Source organism: Lissotriton vulgaris, chromosome 10 (assembly GCF_964263255.1).
Source record: "Lissotriton vulgaris chromosome 10, aLisVul1.2, whole genome shotgun sequence".
NCBI lineage: Eukaryota > Metazoa > Chordata > Amphibia > Caudata > Salamandridae > Lissotriton > Lissotriton vulgaris.
This window is the reverse complement of record NC_141698.1, coordinates 125,426,307-125,439,854: the sequence shown is the minus strand read 5'-3', so window position 1 is coordinate 125,439,854 and position 13,548 is coordinate 125,426,307. Positions and strand designations below refer to the sequence as shown.

Here is a 13,548-nt window from a genome sequence, read left to right as displayed (position 1 = left end):
CAGGAGGGTTGGTGTCTTCAGTTTGTGAAGGGGGCCACCTTAGCTCATCTGCAGAGAGGATTGCTCTAAAGCAGGTGCTGTCTGCAGCCTGCTCTGAGCCCCTGCTCTGACCCAGGACTGAAGAGAAACACATGTACCAAGTGACATTGTTTCTCTTCAGTCAGAGCCAGAGCCTGGGCGGGGGCCCCAGAGACAGCGTAGGAGGTAATGCAGAGGAGAGCTGACAGGAGAAAAGATTTGGGGGGGGCCCCAAGAGACAGCGCAGGAGGCAATACAAAGGACAGCTGACAGGAGAAAGGACAGGGGTGGGGGCCCCAGAGACAGCCCAGGAGGCAGCGCAGAGGAGAGCTGACAGGGGAAAGGATGGGGTGGGGGCCCCAGAAACAGAACAAATGTGGGTGCGACCCGCACGCGTATTTTCTCAAAGTTCATCGAGTGTAATCGTTTAGGGCGCTGTCCTGGTAAGTGCTATGTCCTGAAGCACTATGGGAAATGTAGTATTAAGTATGCTGATATAGTGTATCAGCCCCAGAAACAGCGCAGGAGGCAGCGCAGAGGAGAGCTGACAGGAGAAAGGATGGGGGTGGGGGCCCCAGAGGCAGCAGGAGGCAGCACAGAGGAGAGCTGACAGGGTAAAGGATGGGGGTGGCGGCCCCAGAGAGAGCAGGAGGCAGCACAGAGGAGAGCTGACAGGGTAAAGGATAGGGGTGGGGGCCCCTGAGACAGCGCAGGAGGCAGCGCAGAGGAGAGCTGACAGGGGAAAGGAGGGGGTGGGGGCCCCAGAGACAGCGCAGGAAGCAGCACAGAGGAGAGCTGACAGGGGAAAGGATAGGGGTGGGGGGCCCAGGGACAGCGCAGGAGGCAGCGCAGAGGAGAGCTGACAGGAGAAAGGATGGGGGTGGGGGCCCCAAGGACAGCGCAGGAGGCAGTGCAGAGGAGAGCTGACAGGAGAAAGGATGTAGCTGGGGGCCCCGGAGACAGCATTCCCCACAGTTGATGGGATTGTGTGTCTTGAAGTGGTATTATCTGGAATGGTATTTTGTGGACAGTTGCAGAATGCAGAACATAGCTTGATTCAAGTGATGTCCATCAACTGTGTTTTTTGCAATTTTCACCCAGAGTGGGCTGGGTATGCTCAGACGTGAGTCCCAGGCTCTCCACATCACTGGAATCAAGCTATCCAGGCTGAAGAAGGCTGATAGCCAGAAACCGGTCCTTGGATGCTTGATTCCGGTCTGGGAAAGACATGGCTTGGTAGTTCGGGCTGGACTGTTCCCATGAGGCACAGGGTCAAGGCTGATTTGCATATAGCCATGTCTGAACTGGGGTGGTGTGGTGTGGAGTGCAAAAAAACGATGGATTTAGGCCCAGATCTCTGTACTGGGGTGAATGTATGACATTGTTCTGCATTCTGTCCATCAATTGTTTTTGCAATCCCCACAGACCTTTTCAGGCAGAGAAACCAGCCAGCCCCACAGACCTCCTCAATCACAGAAACCTGCCAGTCCCACAGACCTCCACAGGCACAGTATCTGCCATTCCCACAGACCTCTTCAGGCAGAGAAACCTGCCGGCCCCACAGACCTCCCGTATCACAGAAACCTGCCAGACCCACAGACCTCCCCAAGCACAGAATCCTGCCAGTTCCATTGACCTCTCCAGGCACAGAACACTGCCAGCCCCACAGACCTCCCCAAGCACAGAAACCTCCCAGTCCCACAGACCTCCCCAGGCAGGGAAACCAGCCAGCTCCACAGACTTCCCCGGACACCGAAACCTGACAGCCTCACAGACTTTAGAAGTAGTGCATACATGCATATGAATGCATCCCTGTGTGAGGCACACCTCTGGGTTCATCGAAGATTGACTCCCAAAATAAAGTTAATTGAGTTTTGTCAAATTCTATATTTAATACACAGGGATGCATTCATATGCATGTATGCACTACTTCTACTGTATTTAGATAGTGTGACAGGACGGACACACTTCCTGCGAGCGCACCCCATTTAATTGAAATTTAATTGAACTTTATCCAAAAAATCAGGTACAAATCCTGAGCAGTGCACCTTCCCATCTACTGTTTAGCCACACAGAGTTTCCCAGGCACAGAAATCTGCCAGTCCCACGGACCTCTCCAGGCAGAGAAACCTGTGAGTCCCACAAACCTCTCAAGGAAGGGAAACCTCCCAGCCCCACAGACCTCTCCAGGCAGAGAAACCTGCCAGTCCCACAGACCTCCACAGGCAGAGAAACCTGCCAGCCCCACAGACCTCTCTACGCAGAGAAACCTGCCAGTCCCACTGGCCTCCCCAGGCACAGAAACCTGTTAGCCCCACAGACCTCCCAAGGCACAGAAACCTGCCAGACCCACAGACCTCCCCAAGAACAGGAACCTGCCAGCCCCACAGATCTTCACAGGCAGAGAATCTGCCATCCCCACAGACCTCTCCAGGCAGACAAACCTGCCAGCCCCACAGACCTCCCCAAGCACAGAATCCTGCCAGCCCCACAGGCCTCCCCAAGCACAGAAACCTGCCAGTCCCACAGACCTCCACAGTCACAGAATCTGCCATCTCCACAGACCTCCCTAGGCAGAGAAACCTGCCAGCCCCACAGACGTCCCCAGGCACAGAAACCTGCCAGTCCCACAGACCTCCCTAGGCAGAGAATCCTGCCAGTCCTACAGACCTCCACGGGCATAGAAACATGCCAGTCCCACAGACCTCCCCAGGCCGAGAATCCTGCCAGCCCCACAGACCTCCCCAAGCACAGAAACCTGCCAGCTCCACTGACCTACCCAAGCACAGAAACCTGCCAGTCCCACAGACCTCCACAGGCATAGAATCCGCCATCTCCACAGACCTCTCCAGGCAGAGAAACCTGCCAGTCCCACAGACCTCCCCAAGCACAGAATCTTGCCAGCCCCACAGACCTCCCCAGGCAGAGAAACCTGCTTGTCCCACAGACCTCCACAGGCACAGAAACCTGTTAGTCCCACAGACGTCCCAGGGCACAGAAACCTGCCAGTCCTACAGACCTCCCCGGGCACAGAAACATGCCAGCCCCACAGACCTCCCCAAGCACAGGAACCTGCTGGACCCACAGAACTTCACAGGCACAGAATCTGCCATCCCCACAGACCTCTCCAGGCAGAGAAACCTGCCAGCCCCACAGATCTCCCCAGGCACAGAATCCTGCCAGCCCCACAGACCTCCCGATGCAGAGAAACCTGCCAATCCCACAGGCCTCCAGAGGCAGAGAAACCTGCCAGCCCCACAGACCTCCCCAGGCACAGTAACCAGCCAGTCCCACAGACCTCCTTAGGCAGAGAATCCTGCAGGCCCACAGACCTCCCTGGGCACAGGAAAATGCCAGTCCCACAGACCTCCCCAGGCAGAGAAACCTGCCAGCCCCACAGACCTCCCCACGCACAGAAACCTGCCAGCCCCACAGACCTCCCCAAGCACAGAAACTTGCCAATCCCACAGACCTCCACAGGCACAGAATCTGCCATCTCCACAGTCCTCTCCAGGCAGAGAAACCTGCCAGCCCCACAGACCTCCCCAAGCAGAGAAACCTGCTAGTCCCACAGACCTCCACAGGCACAGAAACCTGTTAGCCACACAGACGTCCCAGGGCACAGAAACCATCGAGTCCCACAGACCTCGCCAGGCACAGAAACCTTTTAGCCCCACAGACCTCCCCAAACACAGAAACCTGCCAGTCCCATAGACCTCCCAAGCACATAAATCTGTCAACTCCACAGACCACCCAGGCACAAAAACCACCTAGTCCCACAGACCTCTCCAGGCACAGAAACCTGTTAGCCCCACAGACCTCCCAGGGTACAGAAACCTGCCAGCCTCACAGACCTCCCCAAGCACAGAAACCTGCCAGTCCCACAGACCTGCATAGGAACAGAATCTGGCCATCCCCACAGCCCTCCGAGGTAGAGAAACCTGCCAGTCCCACAGACCGCCCCAGCCACAGAATCCTGCCAGTCCCACAGACCTCCCTCAGGCAGAGGAACCTGCCAGCCCCACAGACCTCCCCAGGCACTGAAGTCTGCCAGCCCTACAGATCTCCCCAAGCACAGAATCCTGCCCCCCCGACAGACCTCCCCAGGCAGAGAAACCTGCCAGCCCCACAGACCTCCCCAGGCACAGAAACCAGCCAGTCCCACAGACCTCCCAGGGCACAGAAACATGCCAGCCCCACAGACCTCCCCAAGCACAGAATCTTGCCAGCCCCACAGACCTCCCCAGGCAGAGAAACCTGCTAGTCCCACAGACCTCCACAGGCACAGAAACCTGTTAGCCCCACAGACGTCCCAGGTCACAGAAACCATCCAGTCCCACAGACCTCACCAGGCACAGAAACCTTTTAGCCCCACAGACCTCCCCAAACACAGAAACCTGCCAGTCCCATGGACCTCCCAAGCACATAAATCTGTCAACTCCACAGACCACCCAGGCACAAAAACCAGCCAGTCCCACAGACCTCTCCAGGCACAGAAACCTGTTAGCCCCACAGACCTCCCAGGGTACAGAAACCTGTCAGCCCCACAGACCTCCCCAAGCACAGAAACCTGCCAGTCCCACAGACCTCCACAGGCACAGAATCTGGCCATCCCCACAGCCCTCCCCAGGTAGAGAAACCTGCCAGTCCCACAGACCGCCCCAGCCACAGAATCCTGCCAGTCCCACAGACCTCCCTCAGGCAGAGAAACCTGCCAGCCCCACAGACCTCCCCAAGCACTGAAGTCTGCCAGCCCTACAGATCTCCCCAAGCACAGAATCGTGCCACCCCGACAGACCTCCCCAGGCAGAGAAACCTGCCAGCCCCACAGACCTCCCCAGGCACAGAAACCAGCCAGTCCCACAGACCTCCCCGGGCACAGAAACATGCCAGTCCCACAGGGCTACACAGGCACAGAATCTGCCATCTCCACAGACCTCTCCAAGGAGAGAAACCTGCCAACGCTACAGACCTCATCAAGCACAGAATCCTGCCAGCCCCACAGACCTCCCCAGGCAGAGAAACCTGCCAGTCCCACAGACCTCCCCTAGCAGAGAATCCTGCCAGCCCCACAGACCTCCACGGGCAGAAAAACCTGCCAGACCCACAGACCTCCTCAGGCAGAGAAACCTGCCAGTCCCACATACTTCCCTGGGCACAAAACCTGCCAGTCCCACAGACCTAACGGCCGGGGCACATGAGAAAGTTTTTCTATTTTTGTGCTGTGGCCAAAATAGAATAAGCTTACTATGGGCTAACTATTGTTGCTATGTCAGTGCAAAATAAATTTGTTCTGTTTTTTTACCTGGTGTTAAAGTGGATGTGTTATGGCCGGAAGTTGTAGGTCTGTTGTTTTTCTAATGAGATAGCTCCATAACTGAAATAAGAGGCATTTCTGACATCTTCACAGTAGCATAAGATAAGCCCCCTCGGTGCAGGGTGGGCCCTCAAGCTCCAGTGAGCCTCCTCTGCAAAAGTGGTAGGTGGTGGCCTGGGGAGGGGGCCCCCTCCATGTACTTTGCCCGGGGGGCCCCTTCAACTTTCATTATGCCACTGGGGCCTTTGTTCAACTTTGCATAGGTATCCGGGTTTAAAAATAATCATGAGAACTGAGTCACTATCTGGGCACGCACCGAAAAAACACAATGTATTTATTGATAAAAAAAGTGTAACATTTCTGAAAGAATTGCTGCACAGTCCTGCTCTGGGCTTGATTGATCATTAAAGGGTCATTTGACAGAGCTCTGCGCTTTTGGAAAGTCCTCATGTCTTACTCGCTAGGTAATGCCCAATGACAAGATGTTCTCTGGTTAGTCATGAGCAGTGCAGACAGCTGGTTTTGGTGGGATTGTGTTTTAGTTGTGTTTGATTTTCAGCTGAAATTGCATGTACTGCAACTCTTGCTGCCAGCGTGTGATTCAGTGGTTAGTTGTGAAAACCTCTTGTTACTGTATAACTTATACATATGCCAACACTGTCAAAGGACTTTAATTAAAGCCTGCTTTTAATTTCTTTTTCTTTTGGTGGAAATTATTTTCCAACTCCCTTCCTTCCTAACTTAGGGGCTCATTAGGATGGCGGACCGGCAGGGGCAGCGGCGGTCCCTCCGTGCAGATTAGGATGTGACCGCCACCCTGGCGGTCACATCCTGTATATTTAACATTGCGGCGGGTGCTGCTTGAAGCAGCACACGCCGCAATGTTAAATAAACCATGTTTACCTTTGCGTGCACAAAGTTGCAGGCACCGCGTGGTGCCTGCCACTTCGTGCACGCGTGCACCCCCCACCCCCCTTCACCCCTGGGGGCCCACAACGGGCCCCCAAAGAAAAGTCTGTATGCCTTTCCACGACGGAAATGCCGCTGTGGAAAGGAATAGGACCACCGCCATCCTAATATGGCTGGCGGTGTCTGATAGAAACCACCAGCCATGTTAGAACGTTTCCGCCGCGGTCGGAAGGCGACCGCAGCGGAAATGCGGCGGACGAAAAAAGATCCCCCAGCCATCCTAATCTGGCGGGGGGTCTTTTTTCTGTCTGCAGCGGTTAATCCGCATCCTCCGGGCTGGCGGTGGCTTCCGCCGGCCCGGAGGATGCGGATTTACCGCAATCCTAATGAGCCCCTATTTCCCATTTTATGGTTCTCCAGCGGCGCGAAGTTATACGAATGGCAATAGCGCTATGCAAATATGATCACTCCACTGCAAACAAAAGTAAAAAACACTCATTTACAATGGTAATAACTCTAACTTTCACAAATGTGAGACTGATAGCATTGCAAATGCTTTTTTACTTCCCTGGTGGCTGGAGCGGGTCAGCAGTGCCGCCTGGGCTACACTTGCTCACGCAGAGCACTTCACAGTGGTAGTGAAAGCAGTCAACTAAATTCTTATTTCTGAGTGTCAAGTCTAAACACTTCTAACTGTTGCTGCTCACACTGTTCTGGAAAGGAAGCCCGCAGAAGGTTTTCTAAGTCGTGTTAATTTAGACGATTACATCTGAAAGACACCTCAGCCATCTCCCCCACTGGGCTGTGTAACCTAACACTGCCTACAAAATAACAGCATAAGAAATCCAGGAACTAACGTTTAGTTAGAATTTCACAACCCCATTCTTTGGTAGGAGGATAGAGGATACAACCATGTACTCACTGCATTGTGGGCCTTGTAGTTTGGTCTTTAATAGTTTCATTATGGCTCTCAAAAATGTTCAGCTTTCTTACATTTCTTAGCACTCATGATAATATGCTGCATAGGTAAAAACGTATAAGTTCCCAAAGGTGAGACCAATTGCTTTGCAAATGCTTGTTCTGATATTGGGCTGCACTCACCTCGTGATTGCCTTTTTGCCTCTTCTCCTTAAGGCTTTTGACAGCACTTGTAAAAAACTGCAATATGTCACTGGGAAGCGTGGTGACATTCATTTTTTTGAGAACAGGAATGAGGAATGGAAATAAGACTGGAAAGAAAAAAATGTATTGATGACAACCTTTCAAAGGAATCACATGGGCAAGACAATAGTGCACAATACAATATTTATTCGATAAATCACACCATCTCTTGTGGTACCTAGTGCTCAAACTTGTAAATATGCTGTTATCCCTGAATAGCAAAATCATTAACTGTTGTGGGAAGCGAAGCAAATCCCATCATAAAACATGTTGGATGAAGCCATTGAGGATGAATGATGATTGTCTGGGAATCAAATGTAGTCTACTTCAGTTTGAGAAGCAAATCCACATTACTTCTCAAACCACCTCTTTGGAATAATGTGTACTATAACAATAATAATGCATTAGTAATATTTGTATTTGTTGTTGGTAAGACCTTCTTTTGTGTTATGAAAATTCAATATAGAAATTTGAACACAAAAAAGAAATAATGTTCACCTTCAAACATGACCTCTCAGAGAAAGCTCCTAGGATCTGGAAAGGCCTTGCTCTCCCCCCATTTAGTACTTACATTTATACTTCTTATCTTCAAATCCATAGTGAAGGATCATTTAATGTACCTTTCCTAACAATGCTGAATAATATGAAGATAACTATACCTTGCTGATGACAGGGTTAAATGACCTTCCTGTTGTACATTATAAGGATATTGCTACTTACTGAGGAGTTTCGTGAGCATATAGAAGAACAAGGCAGATTTCCTTCTTAGGGTTGTCAAACTTTGATGTTTGAGTGCATATTTAACTAAATTCTGGCATCATTTGCTTGTCTAATCCAAACACGAACACATTGTGGCCTGGTCTCAGATATCAGGTTCTCTACTGGAGCCTAGGGGAACCCCCAAGCTCTTTAAACCTACACAGTAATCTGGACCGTCCGGTCTTGTGGTAATAAAATGCCACACAGAGTGTCACCCCTAGTGACCCCAAACCTGATTATTGTTAAAACAAGTGAAGGCCAGATGACCTGTTGTGGCACCTGGCAGGGAGATGGCTTTTTATATAGTAATAATATATAAGCCCGGACACAGTTTGCAGAGTTTTCTGTATTCCGCTGAGCATGCTGATTCTGAAAAACTCCGATCCACTGAGTTTTTTCCTTGCTCACGCTCCCCATTGTCAAGTAGGCAAGCGAGGAAATTCAATCTCCCGGTGAGATTTTGCCTCGCTTATACTACCCAACATCAAGTTGGCGAGCGCGAGAGAGAATAATTCAAATCCCAGCTAGATTTTTCAACACGGGCGGATGATTTATCGAGGCGGGCAGTCGCGGGTGTTTGTGACTGCCTGCATTGAGAAACCTTCTGTTCGTGTTGAGAAAGTTGCTGCTCGAGTAGAAAATCTACTCGAGTGGCAGAAAAGAAGCAGCGACCTCTTGTGCTGCACATGGTGCCATTTGAGTTGATTTTCACCCAGCACTGAAAATCAATGCGAACAGGCATGACCAAGCGCATTCTGCCACTTACGAAACTCTGCATAGCGTGGCAAAGTTTTTGGATCACTTTGCAGAGTTGAACTCTGCGAACTCCGCCGAGGCTTAATAAAATTTTAATTTATGTTGAAAAAAAATCCACCTAGAATTTCATAAAAAAAATACAAAAGGTTAAAGTAAAGCTAACTTTATAGTTAGGTCTGACAAAAAGATCAGTTTTTGGTTTTAAAAAAAACTTTAGAAATTCACTGAAAAAAACAAAGGTTAAAGTGACGTTATAGTTAGGTGAATATCTCTGTGACAACATTAACATTTTGAACTAAAAAAAACAAAGAAATTCTAAAGCTTGTGACGCCCCATGCACTGCTTAAGACCTCACATATTACATCACTCATAACATGTTCTATGACATCATTTATGTTATCACTGATGCCATCTCAAATGCCATCAATGATGACATCATCAAAGCTTCTTTTGCACACATTGCTCTATAAAAGAGAAAAAGATTAGAGGACAGAAAGTAAGTGCAAAATAAATCATAATAGCATGAAGAATCATTAATGCAATCATATATACAACCACCTTAGGTGAACTAAGCTTCTGTATGTGCAAAACTTAACCTAAACCATACACTTGTGTAGTGTAGTTCCTATACTCCCAATAGGCTCTGCGCATTGGAATAATATACACTATAGATTTGACATAGGACTGAGGTCAGTATGTCTGTATCAAGTATATTAAATTTAATTGTGTGTGTGCCAGCTAACTCAGAGGTCACTAGAAACTTTCTCGAGTAAACAAGAAGGGATTAGTCTCTGACAACTGCATAAACATTACAACTTTGTTTCCCCTAGAACTGAGAGAATATCTTCAGAGTCGTGGAAACAACAGATAACTATTTCACTCAGTCAATTGTGCATGCTTCATTTCTACAGAGTTTGGCACAAAAATAGAGAGACAGGCGTTTCAATAGAAAGGGTTTATTGAACAGTCTATTTTCTCATGCAAGAGAGGTGAACTTCTACAATGGTTAGACAGAATGCAAAGTATAATGTGTAAAGTGTAAACAGTAATATAAAATAATACTGTAATAGTGTCGCAGGGATCCTGCTCTCACACAGAACTGTGCATAGAGACTTAGAACCTCAGTGAATTAGGGTGTGACAAAACTCACCTTAGTATCCAAACTCCCCTACCAGACTAGCAATCATTGTCTCATTGTTTCTTACCGACCCCCAATGATTTAGACAACCCAGAACATGGACTTAGAACACCTCAGGTAACGTGGAACACATGAGCACTCTTTCGTTATACTAATATATCAATCCAGAACGAGGAGTAAATAAGGACACGTGCAAGTTTGAAAGGTTTATTTCTAATGCAGTGTTCTTAAGCATAGTATCTTAGCTAATACAAGCAAACATATTATAAGGAACAAAGTTAGCAGCGCATGGTTACTATTCCATAAAATACAAAGGGAGAAAGCATGTTAAAATGCTAAAGGGAAAAGGTCTAAATAGAACCTCAGTTTACCCTCCCTAGCTATATCTACAGAAGGTCTCTTTGGGTTTAGAAGGGCAGGCCCATACCTTTTGGTTCAGCAGAAATGGAGCACCTCATCTCCTGCAACAACTCTCTGCATGCGGATATTCATCAAGTGTGTAACTCATGCTCTGTGTAGTGCATTATTAATCGTGCCTAAACCCAAAATTGGCCACAGCTGCATATATATTATGTCTACTCAGTGCGCTGATCAATCCAAACAACAAGCGCTGTGTTGAAATAACCATGAAGGCCTTGGCACTCACTGTACAGACATAGCTTACCAAGCAAGGCTGATATTATAAGCAAACATGTTATTCTCGTTTGAAGCAAAATACCCAACTAGGCAAAAAGCTTTAATACCAAAATGTGTCGTGTGCAGAGGCAGCAGAAAAGGAAAATGGCGTTTAAACTTCTAACAAGCTCATGCTAACATAACACAGTGCAAATGTGAAACCAAAACACAAGACACCATCCCTTTGATCCGAGCACTGATAGGACAAGTAAGAAGGGGCAAATTTAGGAACGCAGAGTTCAAGATCGATAGTTCAAACACAAGTCTCCAATTTGGTACCGTAAAAACAAGGATAAAACATACATAATTTTGGAAAAAAGGAAAAAAATCCTGCTTTTTGGACATTGATAAAGTCAATAAGTAAGCGTTTCAAAAATTGAGAGCTAAAAAAATCCAATGATCCAATGAAAGGTGTCAGTCAAGAAAACGAGACTGCAAACACAGTTCATCCTAATGATGAATATGCAAAACATGCAGCAACAGCCTCCAACAGGAAGTCACTCTTATCATCCGAAAATAATTCGGCCATCCAATGTAACAAAGGGAAAGGACACAGATGCTCTTCAAATACCGGAGCATCTTGCACTATCGGAGGACAACTCAGTGGGTTCTCGAGGAAGCTGCGAGCCAAGAAATCCTGCGCCGCTGCGAACACATTCCAACGACCCAGTATTCCATGCATCGCTGCAAAGGCCATAATCCCTCCATCAGAACAAAGCAATTCATGAGCAACTAAGGGACTCATAAATTGATTATAATCTGCATCGGTAGAAACCGTATTGCAGAGACACAAATCCAGGGCCCATTCGAAGACGCAACCAGGCAATGAAAGACAGGCTGGACGCATATAAAGTAGGAAAATCGAAACCATAATCCATAAGCTGCACTCAATGTAGCAAGAGGCAGCACACCATAGTACTCAAGCATCCAGGCCTGATGGAGCCCTAGCCGAGACAGCTCGCCGTGTAATACAGGATGAGCATCCATTTTGAAATAAACAAAACAGCAATAGGACGCAAGCAGCAAGAGCCAGTAGTAAGGGAAATCCACCAAACAGGCTGGAAAAAATAGAATGGAAGAAAGATGGAATGACTCCGAAAATCTTTTGGAAAGAAGTCACTAAGCCACTGCTTACAAATTTAAAAAAGTGAGCCAGCCCCGAAGTGGAGGATGCATTGAAGATTGTGTGAATTAATTCACCGAAGTGCAAGGGGAAATCAGTATTTAATAAGGCATGCACCTCTGTGCGGGTGTTAGCCACGTGAAGGACAAATGTTTCACGAGCAGATGTGAGGGCAACTATTTTTCAGGACAATAGAACTCTTATGCGACTCATCTTATTGAACTCTGCTTTCAAGGTTGGATTCTTAGCCCAGATGAAAACATCAAGTTTCTTATGCGGGGGTGGATACATTACATTCTTGCAACAAACTACACGTTCACTGACTGTAACGACATAAGCAATCCCTTTTATTAACCCACAACAATCCTCATTGTTTAAAAGTAAATAACTCCCATTTGCCAGTAATGTGAATGTGGGAACGATTGCAAGCACGGGGGTACCTTTCAAAATACAGGCTAAATTAGGCTAATTTTCATTACAAGAGCCATGTAATTGGACATGTCGACACATTCTTCACCATTCAAATAAACTTCCTTTCCCTCCCTAAGGCATCTATCTGTAAAAGGAAGCGACCAGGCTTCATGAAGATAAGAACTTCCAAAAGGCTTGTATCTACCAATGGCAAAGTACTTCATACAGTTTTTAAACTCGAACTAAGGAAACGGTAGAGTTATTAAACCATGAATAAGCCATGTAGCAGTATTGACTTCAGCCACAGAAAACGGTAGAGGTTCCAACCACTCAATGTGCAACATTGAAAAAGAAGCATCTTTCATAGATAGTAAGCGCTGCTTTTCTGTCAAATTAAAAGGGGCAAACAATGATGACGTATTCATGTAATGCCAAGGCACTTTTCCTGCCTTAAGGGTGTGCAAAGTCCATGCAAACTGCATAATGGAACGCAACTGATTTTGACCGTGGTACAACGCAGACACTTCATCTTGCAGAATATCTACAACAGATGACACAATATTATGAAAAGGGGAGCCAATGTTCCACTTATAAGTCGAATGCATATTCTCTCCTCGACATAATGTCCATTGACAAGACGGAAAAAATAAAACACAAAACCAATTGACATAAAAAGGTAAATCGAAAAAAGCACCATCCAAATATAAGTCCAAGGGGGAATCAAAAAATGTTTTTTAAACAGTCTTGCCAAAACAGAAACCTTCGAAGGCTTTTTTGATGTGTGGGAAACAGTGTCAAATGAAAATCTGGATTCTGTAGCTAAGCAAGTTTGCAAATCAGGCATTGATAAGTCAGTAGGATAAGTGTACTCAGTTTCATCATGTTGAGTACCAGGCAGTATACTCAATAAAGGACTTGAAATTGCAGGCAACTCGAGAGCAACATCAGGCACAGGATTGGCAACCAGGGCCAAAACAGAATTTCTGAAAAAAAGACATGAGACTGCCGGCGTCATACTAAGAAAAATCTGCCACTCTGTGTATCTTGACATTGTCAATGGAGATATACCTGTTCTCCTTACGACCTGGAAGTGGTGGTAAAATGACTGTTCTTGTGCCCTTCACTCCAAGCACTGGAACCGGAGCTCGATAAGAGGGACCAAATTCTTTCTTGTTATCAATCTGCTCACGAACCAGTTCTCCAACTTGGGGTAGCCAGCCAACTACCGGGATCTGCAATGCATCATCCGAGGTGTAGGGCAAATGTTCCTTTGCAAGACTG

General features: G+C 47.6%; 1 protein-coding gene across 1 annotated transcript in view; it reads right to left on the bottom strand.

The window, feature by feature from the left end:
- LOC147684822 (cytochrome P450 3A21-like) overlaps nt 1–13,548 on the bottom strand; it is a 295,556-nt gene that overhangs the window by 113,311 nt on the left and 168,697 nt on the right. The window contains exon 8 of the mRNA XM_086940697.1: nt 7,346–7,473. Within this exon, the coding sequence (XP_086796823.1) occupies nt 7,346–7,473 (128 nt within the window). The remainder of the gene's footprint in view (nt 1–7,345; nt 7,474–13,548) is intronic.